Source organism: Microtus ochrogaster, chromosome 24 (assembly GCF_000317375.1).
Source record: "Microtus ochrogaster isolate Prairie Vole_2 chromosome 24, MicOch1.0, whole genome shotgun sequence".
NCBI classification, from domain to species: Eukaryota; Metazoa; Chordata; class Mammalia; order Rodentia; family Cricetidae; genus Microtus; species Microtus ochrogaster.
Window position 1 is genome coordinate 28,685,244 of NC_022024.1, and position 27,258 is coordinate 28,712,501.

Here is a 27,258-nt window from a genome sequence, read left to right on the forward strand (position 1 = left end):
GACCAGCCTGATCTACAAGAGCTAGTGCCAGGACAGGCTCCAAAGCCACAGAGAAACCCTGTCTCGAAAAACCAAAAAAAAAAAAAAAAAAAAAATCACATTACATAACTGCCTTAAGATTAACCCTTTATAACACCAAAGAAACCCAGGATAGTCGTTTTAGTAACAGGAACCTACTAAAAGTGATCACAGGTCAAACGCATTTTTCAGTTTTGAATGTTCTCACACTGTTCTGGTTAGGAACAATCCAGAAGCCTTCTCTGCCTCCAGCTCCCAACGCATTAGAAGCACACATTTCTCTGACACACCACACTCATATCTCGCACACCAGGACTCTGGCACTACTTCATGTTTGCCCGCGTGGAACCTGTTTTCTGCCTGGAGTTCTAAGAGCGAGCTCGGCAAGGGACACCCCTTCCACCTGGTGTGATGGCTGCTGTCGCCCTTAAATCCTGACTCACACCCCACGGAGTGACAGGATGGCGAGGACCCGTCACTAAGCTGAGTCTGCTTCCTGCCGAGGATTTCTTAGTCCAAGAGACTAAATGTGTTCCCTGTTTCTACTAGTGAACAGCAATCCTCCCTCCCCTCTGTCCCGAGGGAACCTTCAGAGGGAACCAGCTACTAGATGGTTCCATCAGTCTTTCAGCCCGATACCCAGGATGGACAACCAGTTTGCATGTCAGGACCACTAGGACCTCCACCAGAGTTTCCTCCGGCTCCGCCTTGCCCTGGCATAGTTTACCAGCTTTTAGGTCCTAATGCCTATGCTGGGGACTCCAGGGGCGGGGGAGGTCTTATCTAAGAGAACATTTAGGATGAGATTCTTGTCTACTTGGACATGTCTTTGCGATAACATCACAAAGAACAGAACGGCTGGCTTTCCGGGATCAGGGGTGATATGGGCATCACTCCCCCACCCCCACTTTCCAGCAGCGCCCCCTTCTAAGTACAGCTTCACTTTGGAGGTTCTGGCCCGCGCCGTCACCGCCCTTAGCTCTTACCTTGGCGTGTTTTTCTTGTACTTGTACCGTGCTCATCGGAAAGAGACAGCCTGTCCGAGTCGGCGCTATCTCTTTTACTTGAACTTAACGAGAATTCTAGAAATGGACAAGGAAAGGAGAAAGAGTATTTGTGGGAGATAGAAGTGGTGGGGTACCTTCCCAAGAGCAAAAGCTTTGCCTGCCTCTGTGTAACGGCATAGTTGCCATCAAAGCTTCCAAGGATGGGGATCCCAGACGGGTATCCCGTCTTCTGCAATCTTACAAGGCAGAGGGCGAGGACAGCCCTCTCTACACGGGGAGAAGAGACACAAACACACACACAGAGACAGCGACACAGGTCATCCTTGAATTCCCCAAGAATGCCCCCTTTATTGTGTTCAGGGGCAGATTATATAGAGAGAGCCACGCCCCAGCCAAACCCACCAGAAACCACTCTCCTGCCATCAGGAACTCCTGAAGGTCTCGTGCTCAGAGCAGCTGCAGGCACTCAGATCAGGTGAGATCAAGTTGTTTACAAGAAATGCAGGATCTGGGGTCTCACTGCTCCCAACATGAGGGGGCTCTGTGGTTAAGAGCACTGGCTGCTCTTCCAGAGGACACGGGTTCAATTCCCAGCACCCACATGGCAGCTCACAGCTGTGATTCCAGTTCCAGGGGATCTGACACCCTCACACAGACATACATGCAGGCAAACACCACATAAAAACAATAAACAAATCTTAAAAAAAACATAGGAGGAATCCTTGTCCAAGTTTTGACTTTTAAATTCTGACTGTGAAATAAATAACAAACTTCGGGCAGAACACTCTAGAATCAGGGGTTTCGCTTAGCTTTAATTAAGATCCGGGGCTTACTTTCCAAGATCCTTGGGAGGATGGGGTTACTCTTTGACGCCTGGGCTCTTTTCTGTGATTGCTGCGCTTGCCAGTGTTTCGGGGACAACTTCAGCAGGAAGAACCCGTACTTCATGTACTCCTTGAGGAGGAATTCGGTTTTCGCTATTTCACTTCAAAAGAAACAAGGATGTGGTTTCACCATCATTTATTTGCTGGCACAACAGCACAACTTGTAAACAGAGCCACAGACGCTGCACTTCTGAAAGATCTGAGCAGAAGGAAACCCAGAGGCCGGTCTTTGCCTGAAACAGCCCAGTGACACGCACATTCGGAGTGGGCGGGCGACAGGCTAGCTCCGCTGGTCTCCATCAGAAACATCATATTCTAGTGAGCTTGGGCCATATGGGGGAACTGGAAGGTGAAAAATACTGGGTGTATGAGGGGAAGAAAGGGACCTACCATTTCACAGAGGCCTGACGCACGGAAGCAGTGTGCAGAATACCCGACACGCGTTCTTGCACACTCAGCGCAGCATTTAAAAACAGGTCTGTCTTAGCTAGGGTTTCTGTTGCTGTGACGAAACACCATGACCAAATAGCAAGCTGGGGAGGGAAGGGTTTATGTGACTTATACCTCCAGATCGTAGTCCGTCAACGAAGGAAGTCAGGACAGGAACTCACACAGGGCAGGATCCTGGAGTCAGGAGCTGATGCAGAGGCCACGGAGGATGCTGCTTTGCTGGCTTGCTTCCCCTGGCTTGCTCAGCCAGGACTGCCATTCCAGGGACAGCACCACCCACACCATGGACTGGGGCCTCCCCCACTGATCACTAATTGAAAAAGTGCCTTGCAGCTGGATCTTATGGAGGTGTTTCCGCAAGTGACGCTCCCTCCTCTCTGATGGCTCTAGCTTGTGGCAAGTTGACACACAGAACCAGCCAGAACAAATGACCGCTTGTCACCTTGACTCACAGACGCATCACTATTAAGCCACAACCCCTTCCTTTCTTGTTCATCCCCAAGATCTCATATTAAAATCATAAATAGCTTTAAAAGCCCCCACAATCTTTACAAATTTAACCACATTAAAATTTTAGTCTCTTTAAAATATTCTTTCTAGATTCTTTTTAGAAATCTTTCTTGAATATGGGATTTAAGATGTTTTAGTAGCATAAGGCTTCTCATGACAGCGAGACGCATCTGCTCCCCGCAGTACCATTCTACTTCAATACCCAACCTCTTAAATAAAAGTCCGAGTCTTTAACCAGTGGGCTCCTTTACAAACCAAAAGTAAATCAAATACCTTCCTTCAAGAGGGAAGAACCAGGGCAACGTCACAATCTGAACCAAGCAAAACCGAACTCCAGCAGTATAAATAACTCAATATTCAGTTATCCAGGATTCACTCCAGATCTTCTAGACTCTGCCAAACGGCTTGGGTCATTTCTCCGGCCCCGCCCTCTGCTGTCTTCTAGGATCTGGCTGGCTCCATTCCAGAGCTGCTAACGTTCGTGGTGATCATCCCACCCTACTGGCGTCTCCAAAATCCTGAGGTCTTCTGCTGCCGCTGGCCTGGACATTCACCAATAGCCTCTCGAAGGCTCTCTTCATGGTGCTAAGCCTCAACTTTTTTGCACGACCCCTTCAGTCCTGGGCCTTCAACAATGGCCTTTCCCAGCCTCTCCAGGTGCCCTGTCTCAGCTGCTCTCCGTGAACCCTTCATGCCTTCAAAACCAGCGCCACCTGGGTGACATGGACACATTATCAAGTCCTGCTGCCAGCACAAGGTACAATCACGACCGCCTCTGGACACAGCTCCTCTCTGCTCCCAGGAAACACCTCCCAGAGGATTTCACCTCGCCGGTGCTGATATCTCTTCTTAATTTCTTATTAAGAAGATTACTGCTAATTTCTTAGCTCCTGCTGAGCAGCAGCAATGGTCCCAGTAACATGATTTGCTTCAGTAGTTTCTGGTGTCTTGTTAATCACGGCTCATTCTTCAACCCCCACTAACAGGAACCATAGAATCTTAATTCAAAATAGCAAATGGCCCAGATAGAGTCTTTAAACTTCTCCCTGAAATTTCACAGGCCAGGCCTCCGTTGTCTGCACTGCTCTCAATGTTCTTCTCTGTCCAGCTCCCACGGAACACCCCACTGAGGTCTCAACACTCAATGACTTTTCTAATCCTAAATTCCAAAGTCTTTTCCAAATCCTCCAAAAACAAAACAAAAAACCCCAAAACAACAACAAAACCATGGTCAGGTCTGTCGCAGCAATACCCCACTACGCTGCTCCAAATTAGTCTTAGTAAGGGTTTCTACTGCTGTGACAAAATACCATGACCAAAAAGCAAGTTGGGGAGGAAAGGGTTTATTTGACTTACGCTTCTAGATCACAGTCCATCACTGGAGGAACGGGAACTCAAGCAGGGCTGGAGCCTGGAGGCAGGAACCCACGGCGAGGAGCTGCTTATTGGTCTGTTTTTCCTGGCTTGCTCCGTCTGCTCTTTTATACAACCCAGGACCACTGGCCCCGGGGGATGGGACCACCTACCATGGGTTGGGCCCTCCCCATTGGTCACTAATTGAGAACACGCCTTACACCTGATGTTACGGAGGCATTTCCTCAGCTGAGGCTCCTTCCTCTGATGACTCCAGCTTGTGTCCAGCTGAGACACGAGACCAGTCAGTACAGTGTCCTTGGAACCAGAGCGACGGAGCATAGATTAAGAATGCGTACAGCTCTTGTGGGTTAGGTCCCAAGTTTAATTCCTCGTGCCTATGTTGGGTGGCTCACACCTGCCAGGGAGATCCAATGTCTCCGTCTCCACCCTGGCAGACGCTTGCACTAGTGCACATATCCGCAAACACACATCTGTCTCACTTTGGATTTTTATTGCAGTGAAGAGACACCATGACCATGGCAACTCTTATAAAGAAAACATTTAATTAACAGGGCTCATTTACAGTTTCAGAGGTTCAGTCCGTTATCATCCTAGCAGAGATCATGGTGGCATGAGGGTGGAGACGGAGCTGAGTTGGCTGTTACATCCTGCAGGCAACAGAAAATCAACTGACACACTGGGTGGTATCAAGCATTAAGAAACTTCAAAGTCCACCCCACAGTGACACACCTCCAAAGAGTGCCACCCCCTGTGTGATTATGGGGGCCACATATATTCAAACTTCTACAACACCTAATTAAAACTAAATCTTCAGGGGCTGGAGAGATGGCTCAGTGGTTAAGAGCACTGACTACTCTTCCAGAGGACCTGGGTTCGATTTCCAGCCCCCACTAGGCAGTTCACGACTGTCTGGAACTCCAGTTCCAGGGGATCTGACACCCAAGGCAAAACAGCAAAGCACATAAAATAAAAATAAACTGAAAATCTTTAAACAACAGATGTTGTTATTTCCCTCTTAGGGAAAAAGAAATAGATTGCTGGTATCCTTCTAGCAATGACAGACGTCTGACAGACGCCTATGCTTTCACCAACATTACCTAGAGTCTTGGGCTCCCTGCTTTCCCCAGCTTCGAACTGCTCTACTCCAGTCTTGTTTCAAACAGATGCACACGCAGAGTTGAAAACAGAGCAGCAAGGCCCAAGCCACCGTCCTCATTTAGAGCTTCATTAGTTCCCTTCTCACGGTTGCATCGTCTCAAACGCCCAGCCTCAACCCTTCATCCTTCAGCCCCGCATCCGTGGTCCGTGGTCTCTAAGGGTGAGCACGCAATTCCTCATGTTCAGTAGTTGGGAGCTGGTGGGAGCCCCTCATTTCTCCTCCCAGAGTGTCACAGAGATCGTGCGGTAAACGTTGGCTGGGATTGCACGCCTTCGATGGAAAGGTATCCAGAGAAAGTCCTTTCTCCTTTTCAAAGACTTTCCATTCTCGAACCATCTTACCACAAAAGGAAGGGGCTCCCATTAGCTGGTTCTACCCATGTGTCTGCTCCGTCATCTCGTTTACTCTTCTAGAAGGGTGAGACCCAGGCACTGAGCAAGGTCTCTGGCAAGGCTGTTTAGAGGTGTAACCAAATGGGCACTATGCAGAGCCTAGTAGTTATACGAGCACCCTGGCCACTGCTTAGGTTCCTCATGGAACCAGATGAACAGGGTAATGGACAATTATGTATTATTTATTAATGAATATATTGCATATAATATATAATGTCATATAATCACACATTAATATTAATTGATAGATTAATGGACACATATATGTATATGGATAGGGTCATCTAAATGGTTCTGGTAGTTTACCCCTGAAATCCTGGCTGATTGGGAAGCTGAAGCAAGGTATTTAAGGTTTGCTGGAACAACAGAGTAAGTTCCAGCCCAGCCTGAGCAATATAGCAAGGCACAATTTAGACACGGGAAAGTAAGAAAAACAAATGCTGGGGACGTAGCCAAGAATTTCATATCTGGGGAAGGGATAATATTCCCACTTGGCCTTTGCCAGGCACAAGAAGTCACGATAGGACGTGGGAACGGGCTGAGGAAAAGGCGGCCCCTCTTACCTCTTTATCGCCTGGACTTCCATGCTTGCTTTCTTGAGCTCCGTTGTCATCTGGAGTTTGTTTATTGTTTCTTGTGCTGCCCTGAAAGGGAACGCGCATCTATTAGTTATTCATTTATTTTTCTGAAAAACTGAAAGAAGCAAGCAAAGACTTGGGGGGAGGGGGAGATGCGGCTAGGGTGGAGACACTAACGTTTTAAGAGCGTCTACAGATCTCTGGTCATTTTCACGGAGGAACTCTTCAAAGGCTATGGCGTCAGCTTGGAGCTTTTTCTCGGCTTTCCTGAGTTGATTTTCCTTCATGGCTATGAGCTTTTCAAACCTTTGAATTGTGTTTTTCTTGGTTGACACTGCGTACTAGGAATATCGAAAACAAGAGCTGGTCAAGAACATTCCGTCACGTGTTACCGATAGGTTTCAACAGAACCTCTGAAAAGGCTAGGGAGTGGGTTCTGCTGCAAGATGGCCACTTGCTTTAGAAGTAATAATGACGTGCACAGAGCTGGGACTTTATCTCATGCTGGAAGATTGCTTTGCGGGCAGTCAGGATCTTCTAAAATGGCTGCTCCCAACCTGCCAAAACACAGGTGTTTTTCAAAGAATAGGTCCATCTGTTACCCAGGATTTGGGGCCACAAAGAAACCAGGCTGTCTATAGCTCCCAGGCCCCCCATCTTTTCCTCTGACAGGAGAAGTAAGTTTCAACTTGGGGTGCAATGATGGATTTCTCCAAGTTGGCTTGACGGTGTGGGTTATTCAACCGAACCCAGAGAGATCTGTTTAGATTTTCAAGTGTGAATTTTGACAACTACCTTTTTTTTTTTTTTTTTTTTAGTGCAGCATATGAGATCTGATGCCACATGGACTTGTCCCCCTTCCCCTTTGTATGCATGTATATATTGTAGGAAGATTCTACAGTGGCAGGTTTCAATATGACTTCCTCCAAAGGCCTTAAGTGTTAATACCCCCGCTAGACACCCCATGTTAGAAAATAAAAGCCCAACGCCAGGAGTGTGCTACTCTTTTTGAGTTGTTGATCACTGGGGTCTCACTGACCCCCTCAAATATTATGGGCTATTGCTGTTGCCCTTGGTTACCCTCCAGAACTAAGTCCCTGTGTTAGCTAGGTTGTTGTCAACTTGGGACAAGCTAGAGTTATCGGAGAGGAGGGAATTTCAATTGAAAAAAAAAAAAAAAGGTTCCCTAAGATTGGCTTGTGGTCAAGCCTATGAAGCATTTTCTTGATTAATAATTGACATGGGAAGACCCAGCTGACTGTAAGTGATGTCACCTCTCGTAGGTGGTCCTGGATGGTATGAAAGAACATGCTGAGCAGGTCTTGGGGAGCAAGTCAGGAAGCAGCACTCCTCCATGGCTTCTGCTCTCGTTCTTGCCCCAGTTCCCAAGCTAATTTCCCTCAGTCTCAGTGATGGACAGTTACCTGGACGAGTAAGGTGAAAGGAACCCTTTCCTTTCTCTTGGTCATGGTGTCTTATCACAGCAGTAGAAACCTGACTGAGACAGATAGTATCACTGAAGACACCGCCATGGAGAAATTCAGCTGGTACAAACCCGGAAGTTTTACCCCTTCTAGATAACTTTCATAATGTTGGAAAGAGCTATGCATGCCAGCAGAGGAGAGAAACAACCACCACTCTTATCCAGCTATGAACCCTAGGAGCTACAATAATGACCAGCCTGGCAAGATATGCTTACTAGTGCAATAGTGGCATGGATATTATTTGAGTAACCAACCACTTTCTGATTGGACCTAAGGTCTATTTCACTGCGTAAAGAATCCTTATTTAACCCTGCTGTTGGGGTCAAGCACTTGTGACTAGATAGGACCTAGGGGAGAAGTTACTACTATTATTCTGTTAAGTAGATATAGCATTAAAACAACTCCTGTCTTAGTGTGATAGTTTGAATATAATTGGCCCCCATGATCTCATAGGGAGTGGCACTATTAGGAGGTGTGGCTTTGTTGGACTGGGTGTGGCATCACTGTGTCACTGTGGGGGTGGGCTTTGAGAGTCTTTTTCTCAAGCTTCACTCAGTGTGACAGTCAGTAGACTTCCTGTTGCCTCTGAGTCAAGATATAGGACTCTCAGCTCCAGCACCATGTCTGCCTGCACGCCGCCACGCTCCCCTTCATGATCGTAATGGACTGAACCTCTGAAACTGTAAAAGAGCCCCCTCGATTAACTATTTCTTTTATAAGAGTTGCCGTGGTCATGGTGTCTCTCCACAGCAATAAAAACCCTAACTAAGACAGTGAGGGTTACTACTGTGGTGATGAAATATCATGGCCCAAAGCATCTTGGGGAGAAAGGATTTATTTCAGTTATGCCTCCACATAACAGCTCATCACTAAAAGCAGTGAGAGCGGGAACTCAAGCCGGGCAGAATCCAGGAGGCAGGAGCTGATGCAGAGGCCATGGAGGATGCTGCTTACTGGTTTGCTTCCCGTGGCTAGCTCAGCCTGCTTTCTTATAAAACCCAGGACTACCAGCCTGAGGGTGGCCCCACCCAAGACAGGCTGGGCCTTCCCACACCAATCACACGTCAATCACTGATTAAGAAAATGCTCTACAGGCTTACCTACAGCCAGATTTTATGGAGGTATTTTTTTCTGTGACTCCCTCCTTTCGGATGAGTCTAGCATGTGTGTCAAGTTCACATGGAAGCAGCCAGCGTAAGTCCTAATGTCATATTGCTATGCCCAGAGATCAGTGCGCCTCTCAACTGTCATCAGAGAAGTGACTTCTTATAATAGACGGGGATAGACATGGAGACCCACAACTGGTCAACAAGCTGAGAACGAGACTATGGAATTCTCAGCCTTGAATTGAACATCTGTACGACATCGATTTCCCCAATACTGAGGGATCGTCGTGCAAGAGCAGAAACATTGTAAGAGCCAGCGGTGTAGATGATGTCAAAAACACAGTGTTTTCCAGACACAACCGGCAAAGCACACCTATGGACTCCCAGCAATCGCGACAACAGGCACAAAAGACATTTGCAAATGCAAACAAACGCACAACCACAGCACGGAGGACCAGAGCTCCAGGGAGAGGGATTCTTCTTTAAAGGTGTGACTCTTGATCAGTCAGCCATATCCAGGGCAGGCCCCACATCCAAGAGCAGTTGGGCAAAACAAATCGGACTCGACAGGTTTAAAGCAAAAAAGGAAAGACGGTGAAAGTGGAGGAGTAAGGGGGTGAACGCTGATCTGGAATGAGTTGGGGGGGGGGGTGTGACATTATCAAAATCCATTGTGAGAAAGCCTCAGAGGATAACAGTCATGCTATTGAAAAGGATAAATTTTGGATATAGGCAAATGCTCTTTCCACGTTGGTTGAGATGATTCCATGGCTTTTCATTTCTAATCTGTTGCTACTTATTTTACTTAGCCATTTTCAAATGTTAAGCTGCTTTTACATGCTTAGGATAAGCCCCAATTAGCCATAATGGATTATCCTTTTTGCGTATTATTGGATTTGTTAAAAATTGCTTGGAGTGCTTGCCTCTACCTTCCTTCCTCTTTAAACATTTATTATATTTAGTTGGTTAGTTGGTTAGTTTAAGTGCATGGGGCAGGGACACATGGGGGTCAGAGGACAACTGGGAGAAGCTGCTCCTTCCTCCATGCAGGTCTCAGATACTGAGCTCAGGTCACCAGGCTTGGAGCATGTGCCTTTGCCCACTAGGCCATCCTGTGCACCCGTTCTTGTCATACCGAGTGCTGGGAATGTGCCTCCTTCTTACTCAATTTTATGTAATGGGGTCTGTAAAATTAGAATGGTTTTCTCTTAAAATGTCTGGTACACTTAGCCCGAGAATGTGGGTTTTTTTTCTTTCTTTTGCCAACTAGCACACTTTTTATAATGTTGTGAAGCTGTTTATCTACGTTCTCCTTGGATAAGCTTTGTTAGCTTGTAACTTTGCAGAAATTCATTCCATCCATGTCAAATTATTGACATAAAATCATAGTATACAAATCACAATACAGGAGCACTTACATTCTAAATGAGGCTTCCACACCCTAAGTCTGCCACAAATAAAACCTTTAAAAAGGAAGGGGGGCACTGGAGAGATGGCTCAGAGGTTAAGAGCATTGCCTGCTCTTCCAAAGGTCCTGAGTTCAATTCCTAGCAACCACATGGTGGCTCACAACCATCTGTAATGAGGTCTGGTGCCCTCTTCTGGCCTGCAGACATACACACAGACAGAATATTGTATACATAATAAATAAATAAATATTTTTTAAAAAAAGGAAGGGGCGGGGGCAGAGAAAAGGGGATGAAAGGAACAAGGCAAGATGCCATGGGGCCAATCCAGTTTTTGGAAATTTAGTTACTCATCCCCAAGTCCACCCTCACTACTGACACCAACAGCAAATTTGAGCCCCTCAAGTAGTCTCAGGTTTCTGGGACATCTCACAAAACCCCTGGGTCAGAAGAAGAGCCCCCTGAGGTAAGGTTTAGAGCAGTGCCTCTCAGCCCCCCTAATGCTGAGGCCCTTTAACACAGCTCCTCATGCTGGGGTGACTGCCAACCACAGAGTTATGCCACCGCTCCTTCATCACTGCAGTTTTGCTACTGTTGCGAATTGTAATGTAAATATCCGACATGTGACCCCAAGGGGTCGTGACCTGCATACTGAGAACCACGGGTTTAGAGATGCTCCAGATACAAAGCTTCTTCGGGGACCCCCTCCCCCACGGAGTCAGCCTCCGGTTCCATTCCTGCACCTGTAACAGTAAACATGGCTATAGCCAACCAGGGAATCAACTGAGCCTCACTGGCTGGAGTTTCCAATGACGCTTCGTTCCACAGACATGATTGATTGACTGACCTGTCTTCAGTCCCCAGACCTCTCGGTATGACCCCAAACCTCCACAGTGTTGGTTTTTCTGGCATGGTCATCCTAAGACTGGTAGGCGTGGCCACCTTCACCTTAAAGACATCTTTAGGAGATGTGACATTGGTCCTGCCTTCTAGAAAACAAGACCAGAGCCAGACATTTCTTGGGCAAGGTCAGTTTTTTTTTTTTTCCCCAGTAACAGTTTGAGCGATAAGTTGACTTTATTCTATCACTTGGGGAACATGTTATCAACCTGCTTGGGGGGGTTAGAAAAAAAACCGCCAGAGCAGTGGACAAAGCCCATTTACTATAACCACACTGAAATCCTAGAGAAACTGCCAAGTGCCATCTCCGGGTACCTAGCCAAGACATTAGATCCATCCTCAAGGTTTCAAACTGAGGACAAAATCCCAGGCAGGAACTGATATTAGCAAACAAAGGCGTGGGGTTCTCGTCACAGCCGTAGGATATAGCTTATGTGAGCTCTGTTGACTGAAGCTGGTCTCATAGGAAAGCATCCCTGTATCCCAAAATGTGTGCTATGAAATTAGGAAAGATCAGATATATTTTCCCTTACTCATTAGCGTCCAAGACCTTAACAGAAACAGACTGTCGTGGGTACAATGTCTCCGCTCTATCCATGGTAAATTAACATTTATATATGACTAATAAAGAATATTATTGTCATGTGACCTGGGCTCCAGTTCAAGGTTACTGATGACAGGATAAAAACCCCTCGGTTATTTTATAAGACGCTTCAAGATCTTCCCTGGTTGGCTAGGCTGTGTGTTTATTGTTACAGCTGCAGCTGGTACCACAGGTGGACTCCACAGAGCTGAGGGGCTGGTTGACCAAACACCTTTGCTCGTGCTTCTAAACCCTGCCTCGTGGGGGCTCTTCCAGCTGACTTTAATATTTCCTTTCCTTGTTGCAACAAGTCATTTCTCTCTGGTATTGAGTGGGTATAGAGACAGCTGGGAGATTCCAGAATGTTCTGGTTTCTATCATAGTCAACACGAATATCAGAAAATTCTAAGTCAAATAGGCTTCTTGAGGGCTATTGGGGCTATTCTCGGACTAAAGGGAAAAAGAGCTAATGGGGCCCAATGTCCTCTAGAAATACAATCCACTTCCTGAGTTACTAGTATAGATTGTTTAAATATAAGTTCTCCAATGGGAGGGAGTTTGGTAATGACCTAGCACATAATAAATACTCAATAAATATTGTTCAGGAAAATAAGCGTAGGAACGAGCCACTCTGTTCAGCCAATAATAGATTTAGAACATGTTATGGAAAAACACAGCGCCAGGCTAAGTATCTGACAAGACTATGCAAGAAGCCTCCTGGTTAACAGGAGAAAAATGTTACATTTAATACCTCCAGTAGAAATCTGTCTCTCTGGTCATTAATAAACTCGTGCACAGTCCTCTTTCTGTCCGCGCCTGGAGAGAACATGGAAACAGACATACGTTTAGTTGGCTAGCTCTCAGCGGTACCGCACAGAACGCGAGCTGGCCAAGTCATCATATATGCTGTGCATCCAGACAGTAGGGTTTCCCTGGCACTCCAGAGCTGCCGCAAGAATGGCTACCCCTTATTGTGTATCTTCGAACAGTTCGGAGGGCTGGTTAGGGATTTTAAACATGTGTGAAACTGACGGAATCTGGTACAGAATGAAGTCTCTCGCTAACGACATAGACAGAAAATACTGCCTAAACAGGCAATGGGTCTGTACCGCCCTGAGGGCTACGTCTCTCCAAAGGTGCCCTGGTTCCTACCTCTAACTGGGAGAGAAGAGTAAGCCTGCTCTCTCTTTGTGCCTCAGTTTCCTCGTCTGTGTGAAAACTGTTTTTCTACCCTCAGCTCATGGTCATTCCCGTGTTCTGGCCATGAAACAGGCATGGAGCTATGTGGCTTCCAAGAAGAAGCTTCACGGAGCCCTGAGTTGCAGCCCCTGAGATATTCTAGACAGCGACCGTTTCTTTGGCCGGGACCCAAAGGGAAAGCGACCGAGAAGTAAACCTCTGGGATTGGAGGCCCCTGAAATTTCAACGTGGCTTGTATTTGTTATGAAAGCACAGGGTGGCCCCTGTAAGAACATCCCTCTTTCCCACAGCGGCATTGGGAAAAGGAAACAGGGCCGCAGAATATAAAACACACAGTAGTTTCTCGATAACTATTAGCGGCTATTGTTCAGACAACGCACTTGGAATGAATCGTTTCGTTTTTGCAATCAATCCTAAAAGCAGTACTAATTATAACAGTCATTAGCCAATATCCATTGGGAGGTAGCCAATGGAGTCAGGCAGGCTTGGACTCGAACTCTGCATTTGCTTAGAGATTTGGGGTGCCTCAACCTCATTGAGCCATTTTCATCTGCTTTGGGCAAGTTCCCCCATGCAGCTGCAGGCCAGCAATAAACACTTTCTTTTTGGCTTTAAGAACAGCTGTGTCGGCAGGTCAGTGGTGGCACATGCTCTTAATTCCAGCAGAGGCAGGGGAGGATCTCTGAGTCTGAGGCCAGCCTGGTCTACAGAGTGAACTTCAGAACATCCAGGGTCACACAGAGGAACCCTATCTCCATCCATATCTCCCCATCAAACAAACAGTGTCCGTGATGCGCCCTCTGGCGGTCTTATCTCGAAATAGCTTGCTGTCTCTCAACCACCAGTAAATCTCCCCAACCGATGACGCACGCTTTTTAAAGCGAAGAGAAGAGTAGCGTGGACCTTCTGTGAGTTCGAGACCAGCCTGGTCTATAAGAGCTAGTTCCAGGACAGGCTCCAAAACCACAGAGAAACCCTGTCTCGAAAAATAAAAAAAAAAAAAAGTAGCGTGGACTTACCTTCTGTCAGTCTGAGAATAAGAGTAGGGTCTAGCCCCAGGTCTTCGTAGGAGCCGCTGCCTCCTTCCGCGTAGAACGTCAGCTGGCTGAGGTGCGAGCGGCTCTTCATGCGAGATGAAAACGTCGTCTTCTGGTGGATTTTCATGCTGCGGCTCATGAGTCTTTCCTGCCCAAGGCGCAAAAGTGCAGAAGGAGCTTTGGTACGGCAAAAAGCACTACATTGTTACGATCGGGATCGTAGGCAAACAGCCAAGACATTTGGCTTTAGGCCGCCTGGGAGCTGCCCTGGAAGCCGTGAGCACGGCGTCCCTTTCCTTGTTAGGTGGAGACAAGGAAGACCGTGTTTGAAAGGCGGGGCCTTCAATAAACTACCTCCGAGACAGGAAAACGTCTTTCCAGGGAAATCCCAAGAGGTTAGCTTATCGAGACTGGAAACACAAGAGGGGACTGAGCTCCACCGGAGGTGGTGAGAGCCCACCCCTTGGATTTCCTTCAGGTTCTTTCAGTTTAATAGTATGTTACGCTCAACAAAGGCTCGCCAACACCTGGAGAAAAGCCAGACCAGATGAACATACTGCAGTGTTTCTAGATTACTCATTTCATGTAGGGTTAGGAGGGTCCTTTAACCAGTGACCCTTGGGAAGAAAAGGTGAACCTCAGGCTCACTGCTGATTAAACTTCACTTCAAATTACTCTAAAAACGATCCTCTTCCCCTCTCCACCCCTTCTCTCGACTCTCCCCGAAGCACGTATAGACTTGTTTATCCATAACTGCTTTGACACCTTTGGGGTCATTCCTAAGGACTCGACTCCTGTCACTACAGTGACTTCTCTGCCTCTCCCTCTCCCGTCCTCTCTTTTCTCAACAGGGCAGACTGCTCCGTCTCCTTTACCCGTCTCTGATGCTGTGACCTGTCTGTCAGTTCTAAGGTGTCACCCGTGGTGAGACGCACTTTTATTTTGTGTCTGGCCAATGATGCACGACATGCCATCTGTGCAGGCTAGTCCCGGTTTCAGAAATGTAATAATATGCAAAGTGTGTGTGTGTGTGTCAGACCTGTGAAGTAGGGGGGACCCTGCCTGTCCCTCTAGCGGGTACCGGCGTAGCTGCCTTCCCCCACTAGGTGGCGATCTCTGAAGGTCCCTGCTTACCCCTGTCCTCTGCATGCCCAGTCTTCCCAGAATGGTCCAGATGACCACATACCAGGAACATCAATATCTTTTTTTAAGTCCTAATTGTCCTATAACCCACTTTATGGACCAGGCTGGCCTCAAACTCACAGAGATCCGCCTGCCTCTGCCTCTCAAGTGACATGCGTCACCCAGCCCGGCCCTAAGACCGTGTCTTAACCCACACAAACTGCTAAGAACTATGGCTCAAAGCACGTGACCCTAACCTTTGTGGGACCTTACCTTTTTCTTCGCGGCCACCTCATTTTCTTTGAAAAGGAAGAGATCTTTGAAAAAGATCTTGTAGGGTCGTTCCTTTCTGATTGCATCATCTTTTATTCTATCTGGAAGTAGAGAAAGAGAGGGAGAAGGAGGTGAGGGAGGGAAGGAAGGATTTGTTAGCTCATCTAATAAGTAGGCTTATTAAGTCTCCCACCTGCTGGGATAGGGAAATGGGACACAGGGGTCTCTGAGAAGGTGGAGCGCAGCTGCATCCTGCTCTGGCCTTCCCACTGATGCTGTATTCTGGATCAAAGACCATGAGCTTGCCTGAGCCCATCCTGTGTCCCCTACCACAGAGCAAGGATGGATCCCAGATACCCAATGGACCTGATGATACTAATTTGAATGCTCAGAGGAAAGTAATTGGCAGGTTAGGTTTAGGCCACCCACATACTCTTCCTCTCTGGTCTCCTATAAGACTACTAGTTGCATTTTGGGGGGGGGGCACCATTTTGATTTTTGAGACAGTCTATCAATGCAGCCCCTGGCTATTGTAGAACTCACCATATAGACCAGGCTAATATCAGATTCATAGAGACCTGCCTGCCTCTCCCACCCAAGTGCGGGGATTAAAGGCTTGCATCACCATAAATGACATTTGAGATGGACCATAAATCCACGATGTTTTCTTTTGTTTATTTTCCTTTTCTTTTTGAAAACATGTTCCTATTTTCAGGGTCTGGGTAGACTGATCTTTGGGGGCGAGATTAAAACTGCACCCTGAATAACACCGTACCTGCAATGTCCACTAGAATCCACCCTTAGCCTCCTGCCCAATCCTACTGCAGGCTACAGAGCAACGTGAACCTTGGATCTACAGCTTGCACTTAGGCATCTGAGGCATTCGCTGCACCCAGGTTACTCCAAGCTCAGCTGTGTTTTCCTCCAGGCTGCTCTGAAGAGCCACGTCATGGCTAACAAACAGTCTTGCGGGGCTTGACTGTTAGTGTCCTGTGGAGGCCGTGGCAGGACAACAAAACCCCTTAGTTGGGAATTCTAGAGAGGGGGAGCCTAAAATAAGACCCCTAACAACGAGCTACAAGGGGGTGGGTGTCTCGGCAGGCTCTAGGTCTGTTTATGTCTTCTGCCTATACGCTCTGGCTTGCCGCGCCTTCATCCACCCTCGGGTTCCACTGTCAAACTGCCTTCCAGGTCTAAGACACACCTGCCTCCCTCCTGTGCAGACTTTTGGGTTATCCCAGACCCATTAGATAATCCAGAATATTCTTCCCAAGTCAAGCTCCTTAACTTGACCACATTTTAAAAGTTTCTTTTTTATCAAGCAAAGTAACATATTCACAGGTTCCAAGGAATGTAACCTGTGCGTATTTGGGGACTACGAGTCTGTCTGTGACACGCAGACTTGTTCCCTTCTTTGTTTGTTCCCTTTCTGCTTACCTGGTTCTAATTCAGTCATTCATTCAACAAATACCCCTGAAGGGTCTCTGCTATGCACCACACAACACACACTAGTGAACAAAATAAAGACTCTGCCCTTACACTGAGTTGAATTGATAGGCGTGAGGGGGGGGGGTAACAGATAAAAAATACACATAACAAGTAAGGGGTTTTATTTATTTATTTATTTTTTTTTTGAGACAGGGTTTCTCTGTGGTTTTGGAGCCTGTCCTGGAACTAGCTCTTGTAGACCAGGCTGGTCTCGAACTTACAGAGATCCACCTGCCTCTGCCTCCCGAGTGCTGGGATTAAAGGCGTGCGCCACCACCGCCCAGCTAAGTAAGGGGTTTTATAATACAAGTAACCCTAGCTCTGACCAAAACTTTTCAGCAGCACGTACAAATCCTTTTTTTTTTTTTTTTTCTTATGCTGGCCTGTAGCTTTCTCCCTTGCTCTCTGGCCAGCACAGAGCCCAACAGTACCAGGCATATAGCGAGAACACATTGATTGCTTGATTCTTACCTCCAGTACTCGATGTCTCAAAAAACTGGGATGTCATTTTGTCTCCTGGTCCTGTCCAAAGAAAACGAAATACACCATTTAGAAACCCTTCAGACTCAAGCGAATAGACTCCACCTAAAATGTATATACCCAGAATAAAGTCATAAATGGTCTGTCTATAGGGGCTGGACCCACAGCTCATCCACTGAGAGCTTGAACCGCTCTTTCAGAAGAATTGAATTGGGATCTCAGCATCCATGTTGGGCGATTTACAACCGCCTGTAGCTTCAGTGTCACAGGCTCCAGTGCCGTTTTCTGGCCTCTTTAGGCACCTTCATTTATAGGCACGCATGCACGCGTGTGCTCATACACACACACACACACACACACTTAAAAACAAAAGAAATATTGCGACATTTTGGTTGTGAGCCTATCCTTTTAATGACTGATCCATTCCTCCAACCTGAAAAGCAAAGACAATTTTTTAAAAACAAAGCAAAACAAAACAAAACCTGTATACACTGCATAGACGTGACTAAATTCAGCTGCCAGCAGCTTCTCAGCAACTTTCCTGGCTTCTAAAACCATGACCACACAGACTCCTGTGCCCAGCAATTCCAGTTCTAGGAATTCACGCTCCTGAAAATAACCAACCCCGAGAGCAAAAACGCCATATGCGCCAGAGTGTGTGTTTGGTACCATTTAATAACTTGGAGGGGCTGGAGAGACGGCTCAGTGGTTAAGAGCATTGCCTGCTCTTCCAGAGGTCCTGAGTTCAACTCCCAGCAACCACATGGTGGCTCACAACCATATGTACTGAGATCTGGCGCCCTCCTCTGGTGTGCGGGCATACATGAAGGCAGAATGTTATATACTTAATAAATAAATCTTTTAAAAAAATGACTTGGAATAGCTGTGGCTCACCATAAGCTAAACGGTCACGTGATCTTTAGCATGATGTTGGGGTCACTCTTGACTTGGCACCCCTTATTGTTAAGTCAAAAAGAAAATAGGGCAGTTGGGATGACTGAAAAGATAAAGACGCTTTTCAGCAAGCTGGACAACTGGAGTTCGAATCCCAGGAACGATAGGACAGGACAGAGGTGAGTCCCACAGGTTGCCCTCCGACTTCCACACAGGTGCACACGCAAAATCAATCACCCAACCAACCAATCAACCAACCAATCAACCAACCAATCAACCAACCAACCAACCAACCAATCACCAACCAACCAACCAACCAATCAACCAACCAACTAACCAACCAACCAACCAACCAACCAACCAATCAACCAACCAACCAACCAATATGCTTCCAAGGTGTAGGGATGGTGTGGGTGGAGAAAACTGTGTGTAGTGTCTGGGTACCCTAACACCGGTGAGGCAGAGTCTGTAGCAACGGATTTACCACTCTCTCCTTCTACTCGGGCCAGGCTCGGGGTGAGGCTGGGTGAGAGGCACTTACTTCAGCTGTCAAAGAATTGCCAAAAAATAAAATTATAAAATAAAAAGTGAAAACAAAAAAAAATTGAGAAAGCAGCTCAGTTGTGGAGATTAATAACATGCTAATGATATATATATTTAAATCTCACATAAATACAGGAAAATTGACGGCAAATTGATGGGTTTTTGGAAGCCCCAAAGCACCTGCCTTTCCTTCGGATTTTTTTTTCCTGAATGACTAAGGGGGTCTGAGGAAGAACAAAGGGAGGTAGAAGAAACCCAATCAGCTCCACCCAGGAACGGGGCAATGTCCTGTGTAAAAAGAAAAACCATGGTAGCTGAACGAAAGTTCTGTGCCGAGGGAACTGACTGCCCTGGAAAGCAAATGCTTGGAAATGCATGTCTTCAGGTCACAGCCGACTTCTAATGCAGCGGTCCTCAACCTGTGGGTCGCGACCCCTTGACAGGGTCAAGGAACCCTGTCACAGGGGTCACCTAAGACCATCGGGAAGCATGATTCATAGCAGCAGCAAAATTACAGTTATGAAGTAGCAATGAAAACAGTTGTATGGTTGGGGATCACCACAACACGAGGAAGTATATTAAGGGGCCGTGGCCTTGGGAAGGTTGAGAACCACGGCTCCAAAGGCTGAAAAACACCAAGAGCTCAGAGCTTCCCGCCGCTTACAGCTGGGGAGTGGGATGAGGGGCCATCATCCTTTAGAGGTGGTACAGGTGAGCCGATGAAGAACGTGGGGTCTTCTGACACTCACCAACCTCCCCACCACTGAAAAGGGACAATAACAGTGGCGTCCTTACGGGGTTCACAAGTTAACGCTTCCAGTCCGTGGTAGCGAACGAAGGCTCACATACACGTGTGCACATGGAGAAAAATATCCTAAGAAGATGGCGGGTGTGTCTGATGTGTGTGTGTGTGTGTGTGTGTGTGTGTGTGTAAGGAGGTCCGTGGTACTTGGACACAGCAAGCAAAGGGACGAAGGGACGATGGATAGATGAGGCCAGGGAGAAACAAGGAAGCAAAGTTCTAGGTTATGAAGCATGGGCAAGTTTTTTACCCTGAGAAACAAATGGGGAATTGATCAGTGTCTCACTCTGACTGCTGAGCTAAGGAGGAACCATAAAATTCGGCTGAATTCACACAGAGAATTCTTAGGAGTCAGCAGGGTCCCTTGGGAAGGTAGTAGAAGCACGAGAATTCTAGGTATCTTTTACAAGCACCTAGCGGCCTCGCTGGTGGCACAGATGTAGCGTGTCAAACAGAGAGCCGAGGCCACGAACAGAGGGAGACAGAGAGGATTGGGGCAGGGGCAACTGGGCAGTGCAGAGCTTCTGTTGGGAGCGCGGTCCGTTCAAGGCATCCATCGGGGCACCCAAGGGACACAGGGACTTGATATACTGGTATTCAAAGGAGCACCACGCTGGCTTATCCAGTCACTCCTCCCACTCCTCCGGCACACAATCCCACACAGTCACATTCTTATTCTTGGATGAACAGCCTCCTAAGGACAGCGGAAAAGCACAGGGGGAAACCACAGCCCCAGGGGCCGGGAGGTCTGACTCCAGAAGGACTCTTAAACCTAAGCCTGGAACTAGCCCCAAGTCCCTTCCTTCCGCGTAGATCCTTTTACATGACGGCTCTTACACAGCACGGGAGGTGAGTGGGAACTGATGACTCCCTCATGTGTCCTCCAATGTAGATAATTGTCCAGGTCTGTCTCTGCCAACACCCTGTCTGACAACAGGCCTTTGTGAGACACCTTGAGTGACGTCCCTGAAGCCCGGTTGGACGGGCAGTGCAAATCCACGTGCAGATCCTCTACTTTTAAGACTCTCGGGAAGTGAGTTTCATAGGTCCAACCATAGAGTTCTAGACTAATTTCAAATACAATTAGCCAGAGCGTTCATTACCAGACACTCACTGCTGGAAGCAAGCCTGCATTGAGATTTCATAACTCTATGCCTATAACCCAGTGAAAAGGAATTTTCAGATCCCCTTAGTGCATGATGAGCATACATATTACATAGGTTGTCTTTTAAAGCATAGGTATCAGCATATATACACACATACGTACCCAGACACACACTGTGTGTGTCTCCCCCACAATCATATAAGGATCAGATCAACTCTCCCTGACCCAATACCTTTCCAGGTTTCTCCCCACCCACCTTGGGCAAATACTAAGAGGAAAAGCTGTGAACTGTGACCTTGAATGGTGTGGCTCTACCTGAGCCAGCAGTTCATTGTTTGCCCAGAGGCCAGGGACCCACAGGTCCTTGGCCTACTCTCCCGGGTTGCCTCTTTTAATTAGGTCAGAACTGGGGCAGAAAGATGAGGAAATGCCTGTCAGCCTGACCTCTTCGCCCCGCTGGCGTCAGGCTGGTGCTTGTGTGTGTGGATGGACTTTTCTGGTGACGTTTCTGATAGCCCCTCTGGCAAACTGAAACGCTTAACTAAGGGTCAGGGGTCAGGTGGAAGAAAGGCTAGAGGAAGGGAGTCCCCATGTGTGTCAGGTGGTGTGAGAGCAACTTCGGAAAGTCAGCGTTATGGGGTTGCTGCTCAGTACTAAGATTTTTGGAGCTTTCAAAATAGTTTTAAATGGCGCGCACGCGTGCGTGCGTGCGTGTGTGTGTGTGTGTGTGTGTGTGTGTGTGCATGTGTGTGTAGTGTACACAAGCGCAGTGTCTGTAGAGGGTGTCAGATCCCCTGGAGCTGGAGTTACGTGTAGTGGCAGGCGGACTGATGAGGGCACTGGGGACTGAACTTGGCCCCTTTAGAAGAACAGTAAAGGGCTCTTAGCATCTGGGTCTCTCTAATGCTCAGCTTTTTTGATCCTTAAGCTTCCCGTGTCTGCAAACCCATGTTTGCAAGTCCCTCTCAGGTGATGCCTCCTTCGATGGTTAATCAGATACATTCAAGAGACCCCTTGACATAAATACCCGTGGAAAAGTTGTATAATTTCTTTTAACGCGTCCCAGCAATGCACAAGCCACAATAAACGCAGTACATGGTACACTCTGTGAAGCCAGGGGAGAAACTGTACTATAGCCTGAAGTCCAATCCTTCACTGACAATCAAGGCAAACAGCGTTAAAATCCACTAGCAACAACGAAAATGTCCACAACTCATTTATAGGTGAGTGCTGGCCCAAGTGACTTACATTTTATCTGAAGGCCAAGGAAACCCACAAGCTAGAAACAGGTGTGCCTACCTAAGGCTAAGAAAACCGCGCCTGGGGAAAAATTTTAAACAGATTTCCTGAGGTCAGCTCAGACGAAAAATAACAGAAGTAGGAGCAAGGCACATTTGTTGAACCCCAATTTGAACCCTTCCTTTGTATCTGGAATGGCTTATATCTGCCAGTGTGGTTTGTCTGCCAAATGCAACAAGTTGGCAGAAATTTTACAATATAAAAATTCAGTAATTCCCTATGCATAAGTGACGATGTTTCTCTCCATTATTTCTATTTTTCTCCCCCTTTTCTTTCTTCCTTTCTTTCTTTCTCTCTCTCTCTCTCTCTCTCTCTCTCTCTCTCTCTCTCTCTCTCTCTCTCTTTCTTTCTTTTTCTTTTTAGATAGTGTCAGACTATGTAGACCAGGCTATCCTCAAACTCCAGAGTTCTGCCTTCCTCTGCCTTCTGAGTACTGGGATTAAAGATGGCTAATTTCTATTTTTTTTTCATCGTGAGTGCTTGTGGTTGTGTTTCTACTTCATGAGTAGCCTTTGGACCTTCCACTCACATTGTCTCCCTATTTTCTAACTTCTTTTTGTGTTTTCTACCCCATCTCCCTTTTATTATAGGACATGGGGTGGAGCTAAAGGAGATTGACTACTAACTTGCTCATGTAAAGACACTTTGCTGACTGCTTTATAGTGGATTTAAGGTGACCCCAAATCAACCTTTGTGTTTTGCAGAATAAGCCTGTTTTCATGGTATAGCTTTCTGTCATTTTTTTCCCCTTTCTTTCTATTGTCGTGTTTGCTGAGCATGGAAGTCACATTCCCGTCTTTGCTTGAAATGTACCATAGAAACCAAATAAAAGAAGTCTGGTGGTATATGCCTTTAATCCCAGCCCTGGTGTGTGTGTGTGTGTGGGGGGATGGGTGGCCAGAGACAATTGGATCTCTGAGTTAGAAGATCATGGTTTACATAGAAAGCTCCAGGACAGCCAGGATTACATAGTGTGAGACTTTGTCTCAGAAAAAGAAAGAGGAGCCAGGCAGTGGTGGCGCACGCCTTTAATCCCAGACTCGGGAGGCAGAGGCAGGCGGGTCTCTCTGAGTTCGAGACCAGCCTGGTCTACAAGAGCTAGTTCCAGGACAAGCTCCAAAACCACAGAGAAACCCTGTCTCGAAAAAAAAAAAAAAAAAAAAAAAGAAAGAGGAAAAAGTCCCCAAAACATATACATACAAGTAACATTATACAGACTAAGCAGGGTGTATTTATGTATTTAGAAATACACACACCACATATGGATGTAACAAGAAGATAAAAGAGGTCATGAATTTGAAAGGGAACAAGGGCGGTTTGGAAAGAGGGAGGGGAAAGGGGAAATAATGTAATTATAATAAAAAAAAGAAAATATTTTTAAAAAGCGAATCGGAACAAATCTGATTCAAAAGTACCTGCCAGCCTTTCTCAAACAAACCGGAGGGCTGGAGAGATGGCTCAGAGGTTAGGAGAACTGATTGCTGTTCCGGAGGTCCTGAGTTCAATTCCCAGCAACCACATGATGGCTCACACCCATCTATAATGAGATCTGGTGCCCAGAACACTATATACATAATAAATAAATTAAAAAAAAAACGGATGCTTTCCACAACCTTGAGCGCAGCGTGTGTAGAGGCTACCAGACTCGGGTGGAGTGGGTGAGGGTGGAGTGGATGTGGCAGACACCCAGTTCAAATCTGATTTTACCTCAACGGGTTTGGATCACAGTTGAGACCTATACTTCACGAAGGCTGTAGGGACAAAGCAGACAGAGGCGCCAAACCAAGACCCCGCGTCTCAGCTCCATCCTTCGCTGCCCCAGGTCCCCTTCATCTTGGGGACCGCCTGGTAGCAGGACCCTAGAGTCGAGCTGGCCAACCGAACAGTGCGCGGCACCCGCAGCCCTGCTTGGACGGCCGCGAGGACGCAGGACCTGCTCGGGCACCGTCAGCCCTTCGCCCCGTGCCCCTGTCGCCTCGCGGGCACAGCTCGCCCACGCTCGTCTGCTCCTGCGGTCCCACCGCAGTTCGGATCCATGCTCCCGCATAACAATGTGTTTCTGTCTCTGTGTATCTCTGTCTTCCTCTAACACACACACACACACACACACACACACACACACACACACACACACACACACACACCAGGTCCCTGGGCAGTTTTCCCTCACTGTCGTCCCCTGTGAGCGCCCTAATCGCCTGGCCACTGCATCTACCTGGTCCAACTTGATTTCTCCCGGTGGCTAGATTTCAGTTCTTTGATCCAAACGTTAGGGGTTGGAGAATGAATATAATTTTTACCTCCTTCACCTAAAACCTGCAAAGCAGACTTGAAAGGACTGGCGTCCACCATAAGGTTTATTACTATGAGCTTTTCTTGTTGACACTGCTGTCACTGTCACCAGGCTGGTAACGAGCTCCCGCCCCGCGCTGCCCCGCCCCTCCAGGGAGCCGCCGCTGGCCGGGCACTCTTGTCTTCTGCACCCGGCTAGCAGTTAGGACGACCATGGCTACTGGCCACCGCCTCCTGCTGGAGAACGCGCGGCAAGTGGTGCTGGTGTGCGCCCGTGGCGAGCGCTTCCTGACCGGGCCAGCGCTGCGCAGCCTGGCCGTGCTGGAGGGTGCCAGCCTGGTGGTAGGCTCGTGAGTATCGGGCACAGGCCGGGTGGGGTCCCGGAGCTAGGAGTTCTTTCTCCAACAAAACACCTTCAGAGCATCTTCCACCGCTGATCATCGATGCCACCATAGCTTCTAATGTCCTGTTTGACTTGGAGAGTTTGCTCTACCTCTTCTAGAAGATTTTGTAGTCTTTTTCTCCCTAAAACTCAGGATATTGGCTCTGGTCTGTAATCCCAACACTCGGGACACAGGTCAGTAGTTCAAGGCCATCCTTGGCTGCGTGTGGAGTTTGCGCAGGAGACCGTGTCTCAGAAAGTAAATAAGAATTAATTAATTAATACTTTTAGATAACAGTAACATCACATCCTTCTTCCCCCTCCCTTCAGTAAGCACCTGTGGGGTCCATTATGTAGTTGGGTATAGCAGCTAGGCTCATGCCTTCAAAACCAGCACTCTGGAGGCAGCGGCAGGTAATTCAAAGCCAGCCTGATTTGCAGAGTGAGTTTCACGACAGCCGAATGAGACCCTGTATCAACACACACACACACACACACACACACACACACGCACACACACCCACGCACACGCACCCATTGACCTGCAAAATCTATCAACCCCTGCGTCAGGGAACTAATGCTCGCATGTAGTTTAGATACCGCTTTTCGTTGTTTTCTGAAGCAAAGAAAAATGCACAAATATCACACCTTTTAAAGAGAAGGAATGGGTGCGTATTATTTTGTAGTTTTGGGTCCCCCCCCCCACAGTAAAATCTCAAAATTCAGCTAAGAATGTTTGATGGAAGAGCAGCAGCAAAAACCCAACAACACCTTTGGAAGATGATTTCTCGCTTCCTGTAACAACTATGCGGTTGGATGTGTGTGTTTTGTTCCAACATGACACTGGGAACCTACGATGAATGACAGCCCAGATTCTTAGAAGGTGGCGAGCTTGTGGTTAGCGTGGTTGGGACAAGAACCCAGTGATCCCAGAATCCTCCTAGACAAGCTAAGGCAGACAGAAACCTCCACCTGAGGGCTGAGCTCATTTAAAACACAAAAGCACCCCTGACGCAGTATGCTTTCTGCAGGACCCTTTTTCGCAAACTGTTTGCCCCCAACTTGCAGTTAATGTAGCTTTGTGCCAACTGGGCATGCCCCTGAGAGAGGAGTCGTGTGTTCCGGCGTCATTTGGGGATCGAGTCCTGTAGGGAACTGAACGCTGATCTTAGAGAAGAAATAGCAGTCTCTTCTCCACGTGGTTTGCAGTTTGTCTTTACTGTAGCGACCATCTCTTTCCTAAAAACCCAGGTCAAGAGGGAAATACAGTAAACGCTGGCTAACATGGCATCCAAAAGCATGTTTAAAACATTAATCAGATTTTTTCAGGAAAATTTCCCCAAACTCAGTAACTGTTTCTTGATTTTTTTTTTCCCCTCCCAGGGATGGACTTATAAAAGCTATTGGCCCTGCGGACGTTATCCAGAGACAGTTTTCCGGAGAAACTTTTGAAGAAAGAATTGACTGCTCTGGGAAATGCGTCTTACCAGGTGCTGAAGCTCTTTTTCAGAAAACTCTGGGGCGGTGGTGGCACACGCCTGTAATCCCAGCACTCGGGAGGCAGAGGCAGAGGCAGGCGGATCTCTGGGAGTTCGAGACCAGCCTGGTCTACAGAGCTAGTTCCAGGACAGGCTCCAAAGCCACAGAGAAACCCTGTCTCGAAAAACCAAAAAAAAAAAAAAGAAAAAGAAAAAGAAAAAAAAAACTCTGGAAAGAAATGAACAGTGGTTCTAGGACAGCAAAAAGGAAGACGATTGGTTTTTTTGTTTTTTGTTTTTTGTTTTTTGTTTTTTTTGTTTTTTGTTTTTTTTTTAAAAGAGCCTTAACCATAGCGTTCAAAATGTTGGGGCTCCAAGAATTGAAGTTCTGCTTTGCCAGTGTGATTTCATGTTGCATGCCCGAAAAGTGATTACAGATTCCCTTTAAGTATTTCTTGAAGCTCCTTGCACCTTCCTCATAGTTCCTTCTCAAAGTAGTACAGTGTGTATTTTCTAGTCCTTGTTCTCAGTTTTGCTCAATTAATAGTTTTGCCACCATAGCTTCAAGGTCTGTTTGGGGTGAGCACAGTTACCGAGCAAGCGGGCTGGTTATCTCTGAGGGACGTTGCATGGTGATGACTTACCCTCCTCTACTAGAACTTTCTAGATCAGCCACGTAGAGGGAACCTCACAAAATCTTGCACGCTCACCCGCCTCCAAGCGGGACGGCCACCACCATGCAGTTAGAGCACCATGATACAGTCAGTCACTGCTAAGCATCTCCCGTTTCTCAACTTTGGTTGCAGGACTGGTGGACGCGCACACACATCCTGTGTGGGCTGGCGAAAGGGTCCATGAGTTTGCCATGAAGGTAACTGCAAAATGAATGACAGCAACCCAAGAAAGCACAAACAGCTTCCCCCCTCTAATGACTGAATAAGGGGTCAGCCCATGCTGCATGGCTTCTTAATGGATGTCTTTCCTTGGCTCACTGAAGAACACAAATGAC

The 27,258-nt window shown here is 47.3% G+C and overlaps 2 protein-coding genes across 2 annotated transcripts in view; one reads left to right on the forward strand and one right to left on the reverse strand.

The window, feature by feature from the left end:
- Ccdc38 (coiled-coil domain containing 38) overlaps positions 1-23,893 on the reverse strand; it is a 46,277-nt gene extending 22,384 nt beyond the window's left edge. Inside the window, exons 1-9 of the mRNA XM_005358157.3 lie at positions 23,805-23,893; positions 17,446-17,496; positions 15,487-15,587; positions 14,074-14,239; positions 12,606-12,670; positions 6,553-6,716; positions 6,361-6,441; positions 1,859-2,010; positions 1,005-1,100 (exon numbers count right to left, since the gene is read on the reverse strand). Coding sequence (XP_005358214.1) covers positions 1,005-1,100; positions 1,859-2,010; positions 6,361-6,441; positions 6,553-6,716; positions 12,606-12,670; positions 14,074-14,239; positions 15,487-15,587; positions 17,446-17,482 — 862 coding nt within the window. The 5' untranslated portion in view covers positions 17,483-17,496; positions 23,805-23,893. The remainder of the gene's footprint in view (positions 1-1,004; positions 1,101-1,858; positions 2,011-6,360; positions 6,442-6,552; positions 6,717-12,605; positions 12,671-14,073; positions 14,240-15,486; positions 15,588-17,445; positions 17,497-23,804) is intronic.
- A 689-nt stretch (positions 23,894-24,582) lies between these two features.
- Positions 24,583-27,258, forward strand: part of Amdhd1 (amidohydrolase domain containing 1) — a 14,364-nt gene continuing 11,688 nt past the window's right edge. Inside the window, exons 1-3 of the mRNA XM_005358158.3 lie at positions 24,583-24,739; positions 26,155-26,261; positions 27,056-27,120. Of these exons, the coding sequence (XP_005358215.1) occupies positions 24,603-24,739; positions 26,155-26,261; positions 27,056-27,120 (309 nt within the window). The 5' untranslated portion in view covers positions 24,583-24,602. The remainder of the gene's footprint in view (positions 24,740-26,154; positions 26,262-27,055; positions 27,121-27,258) is intronic.